The 21,986-nt window shown below is 38.7% G+C and overlaps 1 protein-coding gene across 1 annotated transcript in view; it reads left to right on the forward strand.

The window, feature by feature from the left end:
- The window catches only part of DENND3 (DENN domain containing 3), a 31,682-nt gene that overhangs the window by 4,807 nt on the left and 4,889 nt on the right, over window positions 1-21,986 (forward strand). Inside the window, exons 2-19 of the mRNA XM_053992709.1 lie at window positions 1,119-1,392; window positions 1,934-2,049; window positions 2,562-2,701; window positions 7,995-8,106; window positions 9,259-9,378; window positions 10,260-10,478; window positions 10,780-10,901; window positions 11,358-11,513; window positions 13,340-13,436; window positions 14,713-14,816; window positions 15,094-15,275; window positions 15,843-16,364; window positions 17,196-17,458; window positions 17,952-18,122; window positions 18,548-18,677; window positions 19,197-19,304; window positions 20,116-20,255; window positions 21,441-21,601. Coding sequence (XP_053848684.1) covers window positions 1,119-1,392; window positions 1,934-2,049; window positions 2,562-2,701; window positions 7,995-8,106; window positions 9,259-9,378; window positions 10,260-10,478; window positions 10,780-10,901; window positions 11,358-11,513; window positions 13,340-13,436; window positions 14,713-14,816; window positions 15,094-15,275; window positions 15,843-16,364; window positions 17,196-17,458; window positions 17,952-18,122; window positions 18,548-18,677; window positions 19,197-19,304; window positions 20,116-20,255; window positions 21,441-21,601 — 3,137 coding nt within the window. The remainder of the gene's footprint in view (window positions 1-1,118; window positions 1,393-1,933; window positions 2,050-2,561; window positions 2,702-7,994; window positions 8,107-9,258; window positions 9,379-10,259; window positions 10,479-10,779; window positions 10,902-11,357; window positions 11,514-13,339; window positions 13,437-14,712; window positions 14,817-15,093; window positions 15,276-15,842; window positions 16,365-17,195; window positions 17,459-17,951; window positions 18,123-18,547; window positions 18,678-19,196; window positions 19,305-20,115; window positions 20,256-21,440; window positions 21,602-21,986) is intronic.

Here is a 21,986-nt window from a genome sequence, read left to right on the forward strand (position 1 = left end):
CTTCTGTCTCAAAACCTGGGCAGTGGAAGATTGGTAACAGAGCTTTCTATGTTGTAGCTATTTAAAAAAAAATAGGGAAATGATGGGTGAGGCCAGACCTGGTTCTCAAGGAGCATCTTGCATCATATCTGGTGATAAAAGCAGCATGTGTGCTTCACCTCCTCTGACTTTGAAGATGTTTGCAAAAAGTTAAAAACAAAACAACTTTTTACCACAATGGGGCTCGCCTTTCCTGTTTCCAAATATGCGTTGGTTAAACAAAGCTTTTGCTTGTTTTTTTAACCTTGCAGGAAGAATTGAAATCGCAATGAAGTAATTGGAAATGCAGCTACTTGGCTCAACTCTATGGTCAAAACTACAAAAAATGCTCCCCAGTATGAGGAAATCTCTCTGATCACTTCCTCCACAGCTTTTCATTGCAGGGCAGTGAGGGCTTTCAGGCCAGTCATACTTTACAAAGCTGCCTGTGAAAAATGTTGTAATTTCATACATGCTCTTGGGATGCCTGTTCCACTGAGTCATCAGTATATGGAGGGATTCTCATGGCTTCAGTGTCTTAAAGTTGTATTTATTGTAACAATGACTGTAGTTTTTAATTGTGCTTTGTTAATTGCCTTATAAAGTTAAGCGTTGTCTTGTGAAAGTCTGTTTGTGGTGTTTAGGGCTTTTTTTTTGTGTACGTTATTTATTCTGAGTTGAAAGGAAGCTTTTCCTGAAGTCAAACAAAGACTTATCTAAGAGGCTCAGCTGTTTCTTTTCTTTTATTTATTGCCAGTGTTGTTTTAAATATAGTTTAAGAATATCTTAACACTGAAAAGGAGGAAATACAGTATTTGATATCTGTTCATTTCTTTTGCCAAAGGCATAATACTAATATGGGACATTTTGAATGATGAAGGATTCCTTGCCTACTGAAAATGCCCATTTTCCTTGCATTAACATGCATAAAACAAAAGCTTAAAAGGAAAAATCAATTATTTAGGAAGCAGTAAAATATATTTGAAACCCACAATTTTAGGGGTAGAAGAAAACTAGGGTTAAAAATTACAAAAAAACCCCCACATATCAGGATGAGTGTCAACTTAGTGTTTGTTTTGTTTGTTGTTTTTTTTCTATAGGGCACTCAAAGAAAACTCAAAAATCTTCCTCCCCTTGATCCAGAAGTTCTTTCTGTATTTGTGCCTCCGTTTATCAGCAGAGATGATGTTCAGATGATTAATGCTGGTAATAATTTGAATAAAAGCAAACGCCGATCCTTCCGAAAGAAAAAAGAGAGACCCAAGGTTGAAAATGTGAAGAGCCTCAACGGGGAGCAGAAAGCACCTGACACAGAAGATGTGACAGTTCCAAAGGACATCGATCTTATTGCTTTGCCACAGCTGTGCTTCCCAGGTATATGAGGGTTCACACTTCTTGTTGAGAACAATGTAAATAATGTAAATATTTCTTGACCCATAGTTCAGCCCTTATTTTTTAGCCCTTGTTGGTAAATCTTGGTTTGAGTGAAGTGTGAACATGCACACATTTGAAAAATTATGTTTCACCCCAAAATAGCTGAGTACTCGCTCACTTTTCATTTGATGCTTTGATATACCTGAAGTAGTGAATATTTTCTCCAGGTTTACTTGGAGAAATTTTAATATGTGTGTCATAATTGCAGACCTTTTTAATGTCTTGGGGAAAAAAAAGTAATTTAAACCCATTTATTGTATTTTGTCTCTGAAAATGCAGAATAATTTCATTTTTGCCTCTTCAGCTTACAGCCTCTGTAACAACCTTTAGTTCAAGTGGACTGTATATTAAATTTTAATCCCTTAAAATGAAACATTTCTCTTGAAATGAAGTGGCAGTGTGCAGTATTTGTCATGAATTGTCTTTCACACAACTGTAGTTAAATATATAATTAAAGATATGGTTGCTGCCTTCATTTCAGGAGGACTTTATGTAACTTCTGAATCAAAAGAGGACCACATCCATTTCCTGGTCTTCACTGATGTCTGTGGTAACAGAACATATGGTGTTGTTGCACAGTACTACCAGTCTATGCAAGTAAGTTATTTAACTCATTATTCTATTGAAATATATTAAAATATATAAAAGCAAAACACTTTGAGAATAATGTGGGATTCAATTTATCAAATTAGTTAACAGGTGTGTTTTTATGTTAGGAGGAGTACAGGACAAATCATACTTCTATATTGCCACTTTAAATGAAGTACTTTAGAACACACTCCATTTGGAAAAACTGTTATGGATTTCATTTAGGAGATTTGGATAGTTAGGAGCAGACTTTATCCCTTGAATGTTTTCTTGGTAAAGATTGTTCTTTCCAAACAAAGAAAGATGTTCTTTCTGAATACATTTTGTGCTGAAATTCTTTTTAATACACGTTGCTTAAGTCTTGTAGGCTGACATTTTTCTGAAGACGTAAAGGGAGATAGACATCAAAATCCCTTTGAAATATAGAGGGAATTGGATATCACATCTCTAAGGTTCTCAAGAAAATATCAGCCATAAGTTCATGATTAACATAAAGTCATTAATGTGCAGTTTTCTTGCAGGATGGCTTCACCTCCTCGAATGGGCAGGGCCATTGGGAATCTGCGCAGACTGGGCAGGTGCCTGTCTGTTTTGTACCCTGTGCTGTTTGTGTTATATCCAGATACCCGTATTTTAGTGCCCTCAAGGATTGTCTCTCTTGGTAAGATTTGCTTCACTGTGTGTTTCTGCTGGAAATGACTGCAGGTTTTTAATATCTGAATTTGCTTGATGTGGTCAGGAGAGCTGTGTGATGCTAAAGCAGTGGTTAGTTTTATGTTAAGGTTGTGTGGGAGTGGAAAAGAAGAAATGCTATGTCAATGTTGCCCAGACAGTAAGTGCAAATTCTGTATACCAAGGGTATTAGTTATGATATTGTCTTCATTTTCTTTGGGGGTTTTTGCTAATGTGTAGGGAATGGATATTTTACAGATATTATTGGCTTTTCTTGGAGTTTTTTTTTCCACTCTTATGAAAATCGTTTTCAAAGCACAAAAAGCTTTTTATAATGCACCAAATAAATGTCATAAGAACATGAATATATGTATTAATAAGCAGTTAATGACACTTTAGGGAAATAATCCAAGTCACTTGAGGAAGTAGAGTGGTTACTTGGATGTTGTAGAACTAGGAGAGAAATTCTTAGGATACACTGCTTAGAAACAATCAAATACTCTGTAGTGTAGATGATGTAAAAGGTAAGTGAACATGGATCTATCTTATTAAGTAATTTCTCTTATTTTGAGGTTACTTTATTGTTAAATAGTTAAGATCTATTTTGTATTAAAACCTTCTCACATCAGGGATCTGCCTGGGTACACTGGACATTACTGGGTGTCTTCACTTGCAGACCTGCTGTCCAAAGGTAGAAGAGATTTTCTTCACTAAATTTCAGTCATGATTTCTAGAGTCAAATCTGAATCCAGTTGCAGGTATTTGCTTCTTGTACATAAGTTGAAAGATATTGGGGTTTTAGGTTGGAGCATGTCTTCCCCTTTGCTCTGCTGGTATCCTGAGCAGATGAGCAAGGGAGCACTCCCTGGGTACCAGCTGAGGTGCATTCCCAGCCCCTAGCCTGGCTCCAGCCCAAATGAGACCTGAGCACTCATTTTCCCAGCCCATGCACCTCTTCTTCCCTGTGCTGTGGGTTTGGATCTTCTCGGAGCACTGACTGGCTTTCCCTGGGTTGCATGAAGAGAGCCCTGGAGGAGCAAAGCAGTGCCTTCCTCCTGGGCATTTTAGACATTGACTCAAAAAGGCTGTGAGATCAGAAATTAGTCACTCTGGCAGCCCTTTTAAGGGCATGTACCTCTGCTCTGTCATTTTAAAAGCATTAGTGAAGGGGTTTAATGTGGACAAGGCACTTCAACATGATGGAAACAGGGTGTGCACAGGCCAGTGTGAAATCAAAATAAATGTTCAGTGAAATAAGAAGGAAATGTTTGTTTTCCTTTCTGCTTTCCTGCCCAGATCACTCCCCCCTCCTTTATATTTAAGTGAATTACATCAGCCCTTGGTTATTGCAGGAACTGATTCAATGCTGCCTTTCATAAGTCTCAAATCACTGCTAATCTGCATATGGAACTCTTCCAGCTGTGGCTACAGCTGTGGCTACTGTTTCCATCCAGTTTTTATAGTGGGATTCCTGCTGCTTTTCTACTGTGAGCTGAGCCTGTGAGAGGGTTCACCTCACATCAGCTTTCCACTGGATGGGAAATGGATTCAGCTGGACAGTTACAGTACCCATCAGTGGTTTATGTAGAGTATTCATAAGTGAGTAATTTCTTCTCTGAAGTGAGACATCTCTGAGCTGGGAGAAGCAGTCAATTGGCAAATGGATTTTAAAAGAGCCCACTGAGGGAGAAGTGGGAAAATCTTCAGGACAACCATGGAAAATTCCAGATGTTGTAGAAGTGTCTCTAGTTCTTGTATCTATTTAGAGACAGTAACCACATAGAGTTAACCCTCTAGATCTGCTTCTACCTCTGGGTGGGTATTTTAAACTTAATAATTATTTAAACATTATAATTAAATACCTCTGCCTTGATCACATATGATCAAGTAGGGCTTGGGACCTATTTAAAGCATTGATGTCCACAGATAGCTTTTCTCTTTTGAGTCTGTACTGGTTTCTGAGAGGAGTTCAGTTGATCAGTACTGTACAATCTGAGCTTAAAGTGATTTGTAAATATGTGATTAATTATAGGGGAGTTCAACAGGACAATAACCTTCCATGTTAGTCCTGTGTGTTGTCTTGGTCTTTTAACTGAGGATTTTTTCACACAGCTGCAATTTTTCACACACTCTTCCCCTTTTTGCTGTTGCATCTGTGAGATGGGAGTGTGTGTAACTGGAGGGGGTGGGGAATGCCACTGACAGAGCTGAATTTGGTGTTGGCATTTCCCACGGTGCTGGAAACTCAACTGATTAGGTTTCCATTAAATTTTATTCTGGGATTTTTTTTTTTTTTTTTAATTTCCTTTTTCTTGATAGTATTTAATGGCTCATTTCAGAATGTCTGCCCTTCTAGTTTTGATGTCTTGGTTGTTTTTTTTTTTAGAAAAAGTGTTTTACTGTGCCAGAGTACACTAGGGTGGAGGGAGGGGAAGGGTGGAGAGGTACCGGTTTTCCTTATTTTGGTTGTACTACTGAAATGTTTCCATGTGGCATGAAACAGCTGCTGGGGTGTGTGGCTGTTCTGAATGCAACATAAACAATTGCAGCCAAGACCTCTATGAGATACTTTGAGTGCAGTGCCCTGTACAGCTGGAGATGCTCTGACTTTTTGCAACATTATAAAGCACTGACATTGTATCTCTGTAAACCAGAAAGGGAGTTACTGTGTGTCATCAGGTGACCAATGGGTTAATAATCTAATTAAGTGTTTTTGTTGCTTGAATGTACTCGGGTAGCAGTGCCTCTTATACTTAACAAATAATAACACCTTCAACAGCATGCTTGTATCCTTGGTATGCTGCAGAGCTGTTTTGCAGGATGCTTCAACTGATGAATCATTCTCCAGTCAGGACTTCTGAAAGCACTTGCTGGTGGACCTCAAACCACCTATTTCTAGTGTGTAGCCCTTTCATTGTGATAACTAGTGCAAGAATGCTGTTGCTCCTGAAGATCTGATGTTGAAGTAGCATCTAAAGGGGTTCTGCTTCCATTAAGGATGATTTTTTGCAGCAAAAGGTTTATTTTTCCTCCAGAATTCTTCAGTACCTAAGTGCACAGAATTGCTTCTAGGTGAGGTGGTACTTGTTTTCAGTCAGAACAATCATCAAAAATATTTTTAATGTAAGTATTCCTAGATAAAATTCAGGTTCCTAACCTTTTTCAAGTGGCAGAGTAGAAATCACAACTGAAAACTAAACCAAGCTGAGATGCACAGGCAACATCAAGCTGTAAATCCATGCAGGTTCTTTGAACTGCAAGGGAATCTGCAAGCTGTCATCATAGTAATGAAAGTCTTTGTATTCTGTGCCATTAATTTTGTAACTACTTTCCATATTGCTAGCATTCAGTGCTTCCAAATTCAGAACATTTTGTGTGGGGAGTGTCTGCCTTTCTCCAGAGCAAGCAGATGTGCACCTAAATGGTTTCACAGCATGGTGGCTGTTGGATTATTCTACGTTTTTTTAAAAGGTTTGGTTTAACTTGAGAGGTTTTGGCACTTTGCACATGTAGTATTACCTCAATCTGTTATACTGCATGAAAAGTGAAATATTCCTGGCAGTAATCTCCTGGATGAACTCCTGTCTTGGATGGATGAATAGGCTCCATTCAAACAGTAAATCTTCCAACCTGTGTGTTAGTCCTTTCAGCTGCCTTGGGAAAAGGTGGGAGTGTGCAAATAGTCCCAGCACTGAGGCAGTACAAAGGGCCTATTCTGAGCTGCTCTTGCTTTCTGAAACACCTGTCTGTGGACAGTTAATAGCAGTAATGAAAGGTTCATAAACTCCTTAGCTCTCCACTTGAGTGTTTCAGAGATTACTTCATTTATTTCTGCAGACGTCTGCAGTCCAGAGCTGTCAGCTGCTGTTAGGCTGCATTAATGGGGCACCATGTCCTGAATAGGGAGCTCTGACTGTCTTCTCTGTACATCTGCTGCTTTCTCTGTCATCTTGTGTCTGTTGTGACATTTACTGTCTTGATAAGAGCTTTTTGTCTCAAAGGAAAGAAAAAAAAGGCAGGTCTTCTTACTCTGTTTGGCCAAATCTGAGGCATCACTAAGTGTGACAGAGTATTTGTTTAAATGGATGGTTCAACTGTCTGGTTTTCTTTGATAATTCTTAAATTCCCCTTTCTCTGCGCCCCTGAAGAGCTGATGGACTTTTTGGGAATATTTATTTAACAGCCCAGGGCTTTTTTCAAATAGGAAAATATTGAATTGAAATATTTCATTTGAAAGGGCAGTAATATATGACAGAATATGGGGTTTTATTTTCTGGAATCTAAATGCTGTACACAAATATGGTGTGCTGGATCCTTATATATCTCTTAACCTATTCAGTTGCTTCCTTCCTGAAGAGCAAGTGTTCTTCTGCAGGAAACCAGTAAAGCTGCAAACTGAAGTAAAACCTCCAGGGAGAAGACAACCATATTCAGTTCCTAGTTTCTCTATATGTAGATTTGCAGGCCTAGATTTCTGAGTTTGTAAATATTTGGGGGTTTTGCTATAAACGTGCAAGTGAATCTTCTGTTGAACAAAACACTCTTTGTGACCACAAATATCTAACTTGGTAATTGTTACATTTCAGAAAAGCTGTGGGAGTTCATAGTTTTCAATCTTGATTGTTTGTATGCTTAAATGTTCCAGAATTTATTTGGTGTATAATATAAACCATGTAACCTTTCTTAGGGTAATATAGCTTAAAACCAGAAGCATTTAGCAGGTTTACACAAATGTTTTTATTCTTTGTGTGGGCAGGAATGACAGCAAAGAGCAGCGTCCATAGAGGCCTAAGCCTTGTGCTAAATATGGCTCTTGCTTCACATTCCTCTGCAGTCAAACTCAGGTCTACAACCTCTCTTTTCCTCTGGTGCTGTTTTCCATCTCAGAGCTGGTGTGTGATGCTTGGGATGGGAGGAGCACCAAGTGCTGCAGCTGTGGGTGTTGGTTCCTCGAGCAGTCTCTAGAAGACACTTGCTGTAGCAACACCTCACCATCTCACTTCACATGTGGTTTCCTTTGGCCATCAAACCACTGTGCTGTGTCCTCTGATGGATATAATGCAGCAGTATTTTATGCGTGGGAGTACAAAAAAACTCTGCTTCTGACACAGAAGCATCATTAAAATTTAATGAAGCTGCTCAAGTATCTAATAAACTAGAAATTAATTAGTTGAAATAATAGCTTCATTACTCCTAATAATTTTTTTCTAGATTATCAGCAGAAAGAGTTTTTGTGTTTGCATGTTACTATTGATAAGTCATTTCCTATCATTTAATTACAGCTTACTAGTGCAGCTACGACCTTTGAGGGATTTAGATGTCGAGGAGTACATAAAAGAATTTGCAGCAAAGCTGTTTTTAATCCCCAGCCCACCACCAGGATCACTCCACTTGGTAATTATTCCTCCTCAATTTCATAATAATTTTAACATTATGTCTTCTAAGATACTAAGATGCTGTTTTCAATAAACTGGGTGACATTCATGAGTGTCAGGTCAGAGATTACTTGGTGATGTGAAACTGATGTCAATACCTGTGCTTTAAAAATCAGGCTATGCATTATTAGTAGAGAAAATAACAGTGTGATCAGGGTTCAGGCTGGAGTGCTGGCATACCAGTCATGTTCTTTAGTTTTCAGAACTTCTCTTGGAAGGCTTTGGCTCATGCCAGCTATTTGTGGTCTGACATGATGCCTGGACAGGTCTGGGAGCAGCAGAACAGTGTGCAGTGGATGAAATGTTGAGTTGGCTGCTGCCTGGATAAGACCAAGCTGAGAGGGGAAACTCACATCAACATTTGTATTCAGTGCTGTATATTTGTTTCTTTCTGACCCTTCCCAAATCCAGCCAGATGTCAGCTGGGTCAGTGATTTCAGCACACACTCTGTTCTCTACTGCAGTGGCTTCTAGGGAAGCAGAACTTCAGCCAAGGCCTTCTCCTTAGCTGCTTTCCTTGACCCTGGGATGAGGGGTTAGGAGGGGAGGAAAAATAGCATAGCTGGAAAATATCTGAGTGATTGGCTAAACCAGCTGTGAGTGCTGAAATGTGCAGCATGTGCAGGACCCGACCCCAGAGATTTGAGCTGAAGTATCTGAAACACTGAGAGATCTCATTCCTTTTGGCTTGCTTTATTTTCTTAGCATGATAATCTATGCTCACTTATTTTGTTCATGTTTTTTCTGTTTCCTGTATGAATTTTATCAGTAGTTTTGATTTCCCAGTTGTATCTACAACTATAAATTCAATTATCTTGTTATGTTTATAATAAAGCAAGTTTAATTATGTTAAAAGATGTTTAAAAAAAAATTACTGGCAAATCACTCTATGAGAATGAGAGGAGAAAAGTTCATATTAATCTTTCAAACTACTCATTATGTCTTTTAATATTTCCCTCTCTTTTTATTTTACTTTTCTGCAGTATGCAAATACCTGTCTTCTTGCTCTCAATTCAAATTAGTTTTTTGTAGTTGGAACTAAAATCCTGAATTAAATATGCTGTGGGAACAGCCTTATTAAGGAGTAAACAGAAACCATCTGTTGTTACAGGTATTTCATATGAAACCACTTCAAATAATAATTCCTTCACGAGAGGATCCGGACAGTCCAATTATTGACTTGGATCTCCATCTTCCATTGCTGTGTTTCAAGCCAGAGCAGGTGCTGCAGGTAAAACTAACTTACTTTTAAATGCTTTAGAGATTGAAAGTATTGGTAATTTGTAGTGTAGGAAAAAATCAACAAGTTTATTTACTTAAAAAACTTCATAAACCCAGGAATTCAGAGTAGTCTTAGTTCCGAATATTAGAGCTATGGCAAAGTAAACTATACTTCTTCTTAAGATATTTTGTTATTGATAGACCTGATTAGATTAAGGAATATTCTATTTCTTTGCCTGTGGTCTAGAAATAGGTGCTAAATTTCTTAAGAATCTATTTTAAAATGTAACTACCCAAGCCAATTGACAGATTTTATTTTGAATTTTCACTAGATGCATTTCTACAAGATTTATAATAATTTTTTTCATCTTTAAGAAAGGGGCCTGTGGGAAGGACTTAGGACAATTGGCACTCTTATACAAAAATGGTGTAAATGGTATGGAAATACAAAAAGCTATTTGCAAAGAATTTTTTTCAGTGCTTCACAGAATCTTACAATAGTATTAGCTGGAGTGTCCTTTGTAGATTTCCTGATCCAATTCCCTGCTCAAAGGCCACCTGTGAAGTTAAGTTAGGTTGTTTAAGGTCATCAGTATTATCTGAGCCACTTTCTCTAAGAAACCTCCTTAATCACGAGAGTTGGCAGTTCTGCCTTATTTTTTGGGGTTTTGCCCACACATGGATGTTATGAATAAAAGTATCTCAAATCCTAAAAGGTGCAGCTGATGCATCTTGAAATGGGCATTATTTCATTTTATAAATCTGTAAGGTAGCTACTAAGAATTTTGAGAATTTTGAGGTTGACTCTCACAAACAGATGAAATATTTGCATTTCTAGTGTGTTCTAGATACCTCTTTGCAAATGTTTAACATTCTGGGTTTGTTTTCCAGATTATGACCTGTATTTTGACTGAGCAGAGAATAGTTTTCTTCTCTTCTGACTGGGCTCTGCTGACACTCATTGCTGAGTGCTTTATGTTGTACCTTCATCCCCTTCAGTGGCAGCACACTTTTGTGCCCATTCTGTCCCGGCAAATGCTGGATTTTGTGATGGCTCCAATGTCTTTCCTCATGGGATGTCATATTGATCATTTTGATGAAGTGAGCATGGTATGTTTTAAACCATTACCACTCTTGATTTTTACTTGCAGTGCATTTGTCCCCTTCCATATTGAGGCATATTAGATTACTAAGTGTTTATGTACTGGGATTAACATCTATTAAGGCAATTGCATTTATTTTTCTTGAATGTAATTGTTTAGTTATCTGTACAATTTTCTCCTTGTGGGAAAAATTTCAGTCCTTTTCTGGTTTACCACCTTGATGAAATTAATTGTCTGAGAAGTATGTAAATAAGAAGTAAATATTTTTACAATAAATGTACAGTCATTCTATTTTCTTTTATTAAAAGGAAGGTGAAGATTTAATTCTAATTAATATAGATAATGGAGATATTTCACATTCAAAAATGGTTGAAGAGGAACTTGAGATTCCAGATGTTCCAGCACAAGCAGCAGAAACTTTCATAAAAAGGTGACAAGAACTTGAAGATGTGTCTATCTTAGTGCATAAACCATGCTTGATGCTCCAAGTTTTTTATTTTCTATTATTTGTTATTATAGTATTATTTCATTCATTAAACCCCACTGTATTTTAAGAAAGGGCAAATTCAAAATTTCAATTAATTAGTATAGAAGTGGCTTTAAGCAATCATAATCACCAAATTATTTTGAAACCACTGGAATGCTTGTTTCTTTGTTATTATTGATGCAGATTTTACTCTGAACTTTACAAAGAAGACTGAGTGCACTGTGATTTAATTGAGTGGGGCTCCCTGGAATCTTGTTAGCTTGTCAGCACTTGTAGATCAATCTTGCACTTCTCTAGCTGTAAGATGCATGGGCCTAAATTACTTTATTTTTTTTTTTTTAAGGTATTAAAAAATTGTTGATGTTAGGACGTAAGTTAATAGTTTTCTTCTGTGTGTAGAGTGGAGGGTCTGCAGCTGCACTTTGATCTGGAGCTCTGCCATCTCCGAGCCAGCACAGACCTTGGTGAGCTCCAAACCCGCAGGAGGGCTTGGCAGCAGAAACTGAACATGGACGTGCAGCAAACCATGTTGCAGTTCATTGTTAATATCTTCAGGTAAGTGGGTGTAATATTTTCTATTAGAAGAGCATTTGGTACTGGTTAAGACACTTTAAGCATCAGTGAAAATATTCTCATTTTGTCTTTATAGATATTTTGTAGGGCTTAGGTTTTGTTAGGGAGTATGAGAAGGAGGTCCTGTAGCTTGATGGAATATGAGTCATTGATGTTTTGATGTATATATACATTGCTAGGATATCTTACATAAAACTCTTCTGATTTCAGCTTGTCTTTTGTAGGAAAATTTCAGGAAGAGAAGTGCAGTCCTTGGAAAAGCTTAGGGCCCAGCAGGGATATCAGTCAAGTTTTGGTCCCTCTTGTTAGAGGCACATGAATTCAAACCAGGACAGGGTAGAAGAGCTGAAAACAGGAACAAGAGTTCAGCACACTTGGGTGTGTTTGGACTGAGAATGGATGAGATACCTGAAGAGTGCAACACCTGAGAATGAAGGAGGGAGAGGAGCTGTTTAAGCTTAAGGGCAAAGTGTTGACACAAGAAGGGACAATTGGCCAGGAGCTGGACTCAGTGATCCTTTTAGGTCCCTTCCTACTCAGGGTATTCCATAATTCTATGGTAAGAAATGTGGGGTATTGGCTGTGTTTGGCATTCTAACAATGATGTGGCCTCTTGCTAGAGGTGGTTCTTCCCTTTGGATCAGCTACTGAATTGCTCACGGGAATTCTTCTTGACACTTTCAGTCAGAAGGAGCTGGGTTAATTTTCAGAGTCCAAATACCAGGTGTCTGTTATTGGATCAGGTTAAGGAGTGCTCCTGCAGGTGTCTGGACCCTCCAAGAAGGACAGTAGCTGCTGGGTGTGGGGAATAGAACAGCCTTTACAGATAGCTGATTATGGAATCTGAAATGCTTTTTTTTCCACAGTGAGTTTTTGTGGATTTCAGTGTTTGGCAACAATAATTCCAGACAAAGATGAGGAGAAATGAATTTTTGCTCGTAACAGCTTGAACTCTTTAATGCATTAAACATTTGGCTGCAAAAAATGAGCAGATGCTTTGCTATCTAAGAGATAATATGTATCACAAAGGGGTTGATTCTTTTGCTTTCTCCTTTCCTTCAAACTTTTTCTTTGTTCTTTTTTTCAGCCTTGTTTCTTCTATCTCCTAACTCTGCCAGCATCCAGGAGTGAAGGAAAGTAACTCTCCAATGCAGTTGTGCTGCCAGTTGTTCTGTCTTCAGCAAAGCATTGTAGTGATTTTGTGTGTGTGGAGGTTCCATGTTTAAAGCAGACAGTGCCAAATTATATAGAATTACATAGAACTATGTACTTTTATTGACCATACCTTTTCCTGACCCCATATGGTTGGATAAATTGTTAACAAGATGTACTAATAACCCTGATTTTCATGTGCCTCTTACAGATGCAATGTGATGGGACAGTGTGAGGTCAGGTCACATCTTTCAAATTGCCCATGATAGGTGCACTTGTCTTTTGTGCTCCAGTGGGTTGTGTGTGATTCAGGACCTGTGTATGTAAATGGAATTCCAGGATTGTAGCCTAATTAATGATTTTCACAGATTCTCCTTCATGGTTTACTAAATCTTACAGAGTGTATGTGAGTTTGGCACCAGATAGGCTACCTTACTTGTAAATTTGAATTCTTTTTTCCATGATTCAGTAACATAGACTTGTTCATTAAAACTGAGTTTGCCTTCTAATACTGCAATACTGCAGCACATTTTTATTTTCTCTTCTGATGCTGCAGCATATTTCTAGTAATACCAGTGGGCTGCTGCTCTTGCAAAAGTACAACTTGCTTACAAATCTCCAAGCAGATTTATCTATTTATTTATTTATGTCTCCAGGGAGGTAAAAGACCATCTAAATTATGAACACAGAGTGTTTAACAGTGAAGAATTTCTGAAAACAAGGGCAATTGGAGACCAGCCATTCTACAAAAAGGTAAATTCAGTGCTGTGATTATCTGCTATTAATAAATCTCTATTTTAGGATGAATGCCAATATCTGGAAATTTAAAGGTAACAAAGTAATGAATCCTACAGGAGAAACAGTGTTTGTTGGATAAAGCTTCCAATGGAAAGTTGTTGCAATGTGCAACCATTCTTTAAAACAGACAGACTAAAAGGAAAATCTTAATATATCCTCAGGAAAGAAATTGATTGGAACTCTTTTGACCAGAATTTCAGATTATAAAATATTGTCAGCAGTAATTTCTAATGCTATAAATGAAATGGTGACAATTTTATGAATTGAAATTTAATATTAGTTTAAAACTCGGATGTACATATTTAAGAAGAGCTTTGAGCAACTGACTCCCTTAAATACCAAATAGCAAAGTGGCAGGTTTGCTTTCAAGTGAATCTTAGAAAGTAACACACTATGGAGTAGTTACTAGTGGTGTCTGGAATTAAGAAAACTCAAAAAAATCCTCTAGAAAGGACTAAGATTTGGAATGTCCGGGATGTACAATTGCTAGCAAAATATGCCACCTACTGGAGGAATACTGGAAATTGGGAATCCTAATGCTTTTGGAGATGCTGTTTTACATTGTATATTGCAAGTGGATTAGTAAGAGGCATTTGAACATTTATATAATAGACATGTTGTATTGCCTCAAATCCCACATTTCACCTTGTTTAACTGTGCAGTGATGAGAGATGGTGGCTTTCCCTCTTTTAAATTCACACTTGGCATTTTTTGTTGTGTCTTCTGTCCTAAAAGTAGCAATTTGACCTTTTTAGAAAGTTATTTCTGGATGACACCACAATAATTACCTGAGCTGGGTAACCCCCAATTTTGGGGGTTACCAGAAGAAAAGATAATTCACTTGTCTTTTCAGTGTGAGTATGATGACATAATGTTAATTTAGAGTGGCTCCAAATTCTTATTCCAAACCACATACAGTATTATCAGCACTTGGTTTAAGTAGAAAAGGTAATACTAAACTTGTAGCTCTGTTTTGCTCAGTACCTCTCATTTTTGTTTGGTTTCACCTCTTGGAGGGCAGTTTGAGATTACTGTTTGCCACTAAGTAAGTATCATCAAAGTCCAGAGGTGAATGGAAACTTAATTCGTTTTCTCTTGAAGCTTTCAATCTTTTTATTTTTGTGATTACTAAATTGGAAGGTCTCAGTTTTGCATGTTTAAAGGTAATAAAAATGAGCAACACATGCTAAGTTTATAAATGACCCACAGTTAACTCCTTTGTGTCTCACAGGTTTTAGAGACCTACATGTTTCACACTTTCCTTAAAGCTCGTCTGAGCAGAAAGATGGATGCTTTTGCTCGTCTTGAATTGAGTAGCCAGTCTGAAGAGGACAGGTAGAGTTTTCTCATTTCTTATTCTGGTTTTGAATCTTCTATTTGTATCAGTGATAAAAGTCCATTTGACTCTCTTGGTATGAGATCAGGTCATCTATAAGTAAGATTATGATTATTTGCTAACTCTCATTTAATTATGATTATTGTAAAAGGTTTACGTGAACAGATGGTTGTTGAAATTGTAGATTTAATACAAAAAAGAAAAAAAAACAGGCAGCAATTTAGTGTGTATATGTGAATTCTGAAACTAGTAATGTGTTGTTTTTATTTTCCTCAGGTTAGATTTGATGTTTCCCACCCCCAGAAGGCTGACGATAGAGAAAATGGCTTCCAAGCGAATGAGCGCCGCGCGCAAGGCCAGCCGGCGCATGGTGATCAGCATGCCCAACTTGCAGGACATCAAACTGCCCGAGGGCCCCACCAGGAACTCCTCACTTCGAAAAGTGGAAAGAGGTGTTGGTAAGGGAAGATTGTGATGGACAAAGACTCTTCTGTTGTCTTTTGGGGTAACATCACTGAGTAACTGTCACAGAAACACTGTCAGCTGCTGGGAAGAAATGATAGGCTGAGTCACTTTGAGCTGGGGTCTGTCTGTGCTTCCGCTGGACTGTGAAGTCTGCAGCCTGCTGGAAGTTTTGCTGGACTACAAAAGAGTGATTGGTCCCAGTGGGGTTGATAGTGGATAATTGATTTCTGAGTCCTTACCCACCTCATGTCCAGTTCTCTACTACCTTTAGTTTAAACACAGGCTTAAGCTTATCATGGTTTTGAAAGAACTCCATGAGGGGTTTTTTTTCCCCTTTTTTCTTTAACTTTTCCAGAAGGGATTAGGGAATATTCTCATAATAGGGGCGATAGATAGAGAAATTTGTGTCCCTAGCACAGCTGTATTCCTTCTTGTTTCTTGTAATTGCTTGTTGCTGTGATGGGGATTCTGTTTGTTGTTTATAGTATTGCTGGTTGTGAAGATATTTACACTTCTACTCCTTTCCCTGGTCAATGTACTCTCTTGGTGTTTGTTTCTAGCTATGAGAACACCCTCCAAATCCATCACCACGTTCAAAATCCCTGAAATTCACTTTCCTCTGATGTTCCAGTGTGTTCACTCCTACTACACAGAATTCTTCAACCACCTCAGCAAAGCTATCAGTACCTTACCCCCTGAGAACTCTGCGTTGCTGGCAAGGTACTTCTACCTCCGGGGCCTTGTTAGCTTGATGCAAGGGAAACTACTAAATGCACTTTCTGACTTTCAGAACCTAGAAAAAACAGACTTAAGAATTTTCCCTACTGATCTTGTACGAAAAATAGTGGAGACCCTGCCTCGCTCAGAGCGCTTGCAGGCAGACCGCAAACCTGAGCTCAAGAGGCTGATAAGTCGAGCGATGGAAAAACAAAGGGAAGTTCTGAAAATAGATGACCACGTAAAAAATTTCAAATTGCCAAAAACACACATGCAGCTGGATGATTTTGTGAAGAGAATTCAGGAGTCTGGGATTGTCAGGGATATAGACACTATCCACCGATTATTCGATGCTCTGACAGTCGGTGAGTATAAGGTTGTTGGGGTTTTTTGATTCTTATTTAGCATTGTCACATGCAAAAGGGAGATTTACTCAAACTTTTAGCGTTGGTTGGTCTGTTAGTGCCCTAGGAGAGCTGAGCCCCTTGTGCCTGACCAGTCTGTCGGTGTTCCATTGTGGAAACCCTTCACTGAGCAGCTGCTGCATGGAGGAGGGTTCTACTGACTTGTCCAAGGTCCCCTGCCAAACAGAGAGACCCCTCCTGGGTGTCCTTTACCCACTGCCAGCACATTAACAGCTTAAAGGAGAACACTCTCTATTAGTAAAATTATCAGAGCTTAAAGTATGAGAATTGCTGGTTGTAATATTTCACTGCAAAAATACATTTAAAGCAATATATTAATTCAAAGCCTTATATGGACAAGCTCTAATCCCCAGTAAGAGGCAGCTTGAAATAATGTTTCAGTATGCCTAGAGTATGATTCTTACCCAGCAGGTGATCCTATGGGGGAGAAGACAGGTTCAGTCTGTTGACTGCTCCCAGAATTTATATGGAGTCTTCTCTAAATTCTCCCTATTCTTAACTCACTTTTTTACTATTCCTTTACATTTAAGTGGAGCTGGAGTGACTTCAGTTACACATTTTACTCACTGAGAGGTAGTTGTACCTTCAGGGGGCGTATCTCAGGATAGTGCCTGAGATAACCTTGGGATCTGGACATGTGCCTCTTTATTTTGCATATAAGTATAGACATTTTAGGCACAATTTGACAGTTACTGTCTTTCTAAACCTCTCTTCCTGTACAAATCTGTGTAATAGTTTCTCACACTAAAGGGGTTTAAAATTTTTTTTTAGGACAGCAGAAACAAATTGATCCTGAAACATTCAGAGATTTCTACAACTACTGGAAAGAAACTGAAGCAGAAGCTCAAGAGGTGAATCTGCCACCAGCAGTAATTGAGCATCTAGATAAAAATGAATGTGTCTACAAGTTATCCTGCTCAGTTAAAACCAACTATGGTGTAGGGAAAATAGCTCTGACCCAGAAGCGCTTGTTCCTGCTGACTGAAGGAGGCCGTCCTGGCTATGTCCCAATTGCTGCTTTCAGGGACATAGAGGTGAGCATCAGCTTCCTGTCCTCTGGCATGCCTGTGGATATAGGTTATGTCCTACTCTCCAGAGTGAGCTGGCTCTCAACATTAAGTTTCAGTAAGGAGAGTAGGAAACAGTGCTGAAGTCACTATGTGAGTGGTTAGGTAAAATTCTGGGGGTTTGGACCAAAAATTTCATGACTGAAAATCAAGAGTTTATACCTTCAGAGAAATGTGCAGAGTGCAACACATAGGATATGGAGTAGATCAGTTTAATAACATGAGCATTAAATGTGCTCATATGACTCATTTATCAGTGGGTCAGTTTATATCCACTGTGGAACCAAGGCTGTATGGTGATGTTTAAACTTATTTTCATTAATCCAGCTCTGCTTAATTGGGTGTATGGACAACTGAAATAATTAGCTGTAATTAGACAAAGCTGCCCTGTCAGCTGAGTGCTGAATAATCTGTTATTTGGGTACATTATCTTTGTTTTCTTTTTCCTGTAACTTTCCAGGATGTTAAGAGCACAACTGTAGCTTTCCTTCTTTTGAGAATACCTACTCTGAGGATTAAAACATTATCTAAAAAAGAAGTATTTGAAGCCAACCTTAAAACTGAGTGTGATCTCTGGTACCTGATAGTGAAAGAAATGTGGGCTGGAAAGAAAATGGCATATGATCACAAGGTATAAATATGGGAATTTGTAACCAAATAATATGAAGAATATGCTGTCTCTGTTCTATATAATTCATGCACTAACCTTAGAATTTCATGGTGCTTCTCTCCCATGAAGAAAAATCCAGCTTGGAAATGGGTATCTATCCTATGTCTGCTGTATCTTTTCATATGGTTTTGTTTGCATATCCTGTATCAAGGTTGCCAGATCTGAAGTATTCCTGTAATAACACTGGCTTCCGACTCCCTGCTCCAAGGCCTGCCTTGGAACATGGAATGTGGGAGTGGGGCCTGCCAGCAAGTGGCAGGAATTGTGCTGCAGGACAGCAACTGCCTGGTGCTTGTGCTACACATGGCTCATGTTGTGATTTTGAGCATGGTGTCTTGTAAGAGTAATGAGCAATAGATAAAATACAGTAAGACTTCTGTCTTTAGGATCCTCAGTATATCCAGCAAGCACTGACAAATGTTCTCCTGATGGATGCTGTGGTTGGTGCCCTGCAGTCCTCTAAAAGCATCTATGCAGCCTCTAAACTGTCTTACTTTGACAGGATGAAAAATGAAGGTCAGTCACAGCAATGCTACAAAGCCTGTTGGTGTTGCATCATCTCTTTCTGCTCTTTCAGTGCGTATTTCTGCTCTTTCAGTGTGTATGTTTTCAAACTGGTTATGTGTAGAAATACAAAAAGACATTAGCCTGATTGCACTTTCACAAATGCAATTTATTTAATAGTAAGTAGAAAGTTTAGGGTTTGTTCTTTTTTTTTTTTCCTTTTTATTTCCCCCCCCCTTTTTTTTTTTCCTTTTTGTTCTGTTTGGTTTTGGTTTTTGCTTCTGTCTCCATGCTTTTGCTTCTGTCTCCATCTTGATGCTGTGGTTTTGTCTTGATTTTTTAGACTCCTTGGGTGGTGGATGTCTCTGCTACCAGAATTCATACAAATGGTGCTTGGGCTCTCAGCTAAAGCTAGAGGGAAAGAAAAGTGAGAAATGTGAATGAATGGTGTGGAATTGCTATCTCATAAGAATTGGAGTTCTGCTTCAGGCTTAAATGTGCACTTCATTACCTTCTAAAAATCTATTTTAGTGCCTATGATGGTCCCCAAAACAACTTCAGAGACACTAAAGCACAAGATCAACCCCTCAGCTGGTGAGACATTTCCACAGGCAATAGATGTCTTGCTTTATACTCCAGGTAAGGTGATGTGTTGCTCTCTTTAGGTTAGCCCAGCTTTAATTAGCCTATAAAGCACATTATCTTATAACACCTGGTATTATGCCTGCCTGATGTGTTCACATTCTGACATGGATTGGTTGTGTGTTGAATACTAAACCAAAAAAATAATTTTAAAAGAGCAGTAATGTTGCATGTTAAGATACTCCAAGGCATAGTTTTCACTGTCTTAATTTGCCTTTCTCTGCACATGTGCCTTATCACAGACTTCAATTCTGTGTTAATGGGCTGATTTCTCATTAAGATTTCTGGCTCACTTACTGAGCCAGGTGGATGGATGGATGATGCTTCCCCATTGATCAATATTCATTGTTAGGTTTTTATTTTTCAGTAGAGTCCTGCAGGGGAGTTAGTTTGAACCACAGTGCAAGGAACATTGGGGAGAGTGTTGGATTCAGTGGTGCTTTTCTTTCCTCACAGTATTAGGGGCTTTGATGGAGTAGACAAGAGTGAGTGAATTTATTAGTTGTATTTATAGGGCTTAAAAGCCTTACTGCAATCTCAGTGAGCTCAGCTCTTAGTCATCAGTGAAAGAGATTATCTCTGCTCTGAGTATCTTTGGAGTGTAAGATTAAATCATTGGGTGAACTCAGCAAATAGATGATAACAAGCACAAATGCATTGTGAGAACTGTGTCAGTCAATAACTGATGATGTAAACTCCAGAGGATGCATTTCATTACAAACCTGCTCTGCCTAATAACGGCTCTCCCACAGGTCTCCAAAAATATTGTTTTCTTTTACTTCTCTCCTCTTCTCTGCTTTATTTCTAGGGCATCTTGACCCTTCAGAAAGACTGGACAATGCTCATCCAAAACTCTGGTGTGCTTTAAATGAGGGGAGGGTTGTGGTCTTTGATGCCTCTACCTGGTCTATCCAACAACACTGCTTCAAAATGGGCCACTCTAAACTGGTAAGACTGGCACAGGATCACAATTCCTGCTTCAGCTGGGTATGGTTTTGTTGCTGTAGCCTGTCAGCTACCCAAAATCACATCATTCCTTAAAAGTTGTTGAGTTGTTTGGGCTTCAGTTAACCTGGAAAATTGGAGATTTTTGAGAAAAGCAGAAAGGAGGCTAAATGGATTAATAATAAAACAATTCATAGTGGTGAGAAGTGATGGATTGGATTTGGGAGGGCCTGATGGGTTCTTGGGGCAGGAAAGCAGGGTTGAAACAGTTGAGGAGAAAGAATAAAAGACAATTAACCCAAAGAGAAGGGGAATCCTAGGAATAGATAAAAATTCACCCATACTGAAGAACTGGAGATTGGAACAAGTGTAAGGAAACCAGGTAGATGCTATTGAAAGAGAGATAGAGCTCTGAAAGGAAGTGTCTCAACCAGCAGGTGAAAGGGAGTGGTTTGTCAAAGATCACCTGAAAGAGTAGCTCTCTCTGTGAAAAGGGAATCTGAACCAGGCATGCAACCTGGGTGAAAAACACACAGTAGAGAGAACATACAGGAAAATGGATTGGACACGTCACATGTGTGAAAGATAAAAGAGATTGCTGTGGATAAGTGTGAGAGAGAGTCAGAAAGGGAGGGGTAAAGCTGATGGTGAAGAACTGGGTGGATGAAAGATGGAATTCCAGAAGAGTCAGATACCTAAAAGAAGATAAAAAAAGTTGCAAGTGATGGCTGGAGGAGATAAATGAAGAGTGTGTGATGAAGGGGAAGGACAATCCAGAGACAGTAGAGGAGACAGTATTTTCTTAAACACTACTTTTAGATGAAGTAGGAAGTGTGGCTATATTGGACAGTTTGGTTGGCTTCCAATCCAGAGGAAAGGAGCACACTAACTTCTGTGGTTCCTCTGGTGCCCTCTGTTACTTTTACTTTGTTTGGGCCAGGAAGCACACTTTAGTCAGTCCCTAAGATAAATTGTTAATCCTGTTTACTGAAGGATAAACTTTGCAAAGAGATCAGTTCTCTCAATATTTATAGAGCAGAGCAAAGGATGGAACACTGGAGAGCCAAGTCTTCATCTCCTACAGTGATCACCAGCAAACTGCAGCATCTGAATACAGCCTTTTCCATGTTACATTAAAGATTGATTTCTCTCCTAGGCTTTATTTAACCCTGAGCTTTTTCTCCCCAGACTTGCATGGTCATGGTGGAACAGAGTCAAGTGTGGATTGGTTCTCAGGATTCCATGATTTATATCATCAACACCCACAGTATGTCTTGTAATAAGCAACTGAATGATCATCGCTCTGATGTTACAGACATCATTGTGGAGAAGAAGAATGGAACACCCAGGTAGATCAAATTTGATTTTCCTAGATGTTGAAAGAATTTATTGTTTTAAATGGGAGGGTTTATCCTGCTAATGAAGTCTTCATGTAGCTCACTTTTGTAGCTCCCATATTGTATATGTCAACTAAGAATTTCCTTTTTAAATGAAGAGCACTGTGTAGTTTGGAACAAAGAGGATAAAGGAATGCTCTTTTGGCTGAGGATGAGAACAGCCAGGAACTGGCAGCATCCAGTGAAGAATTGATACAGATGAAGTTTAAGGACCACTTCACTTTTGCTTTGAGCACGTCATTGACTACATGTTTACAGCAAGCTTCTGGATTTTTTCCTGCCTGTTCATAAAAGAAATAATACATTTATTGTTCTGTTCAGGCAAAATGCTTTTGAT

This window comes from Vidua macroura, chromosome 1, assembly GCF_024509145.1.
Source record: "Vidua macroura isolate BioBank_ID:100142 chromosome 1, ASM2450914v1, whole genome shotgun sequence".
Classification (NCBI taxonomy): Eukaryota; Metazoa; Chordata; class Aves; order Passeriformes; family Viduidae; genus Vidua; species Vidua macroura.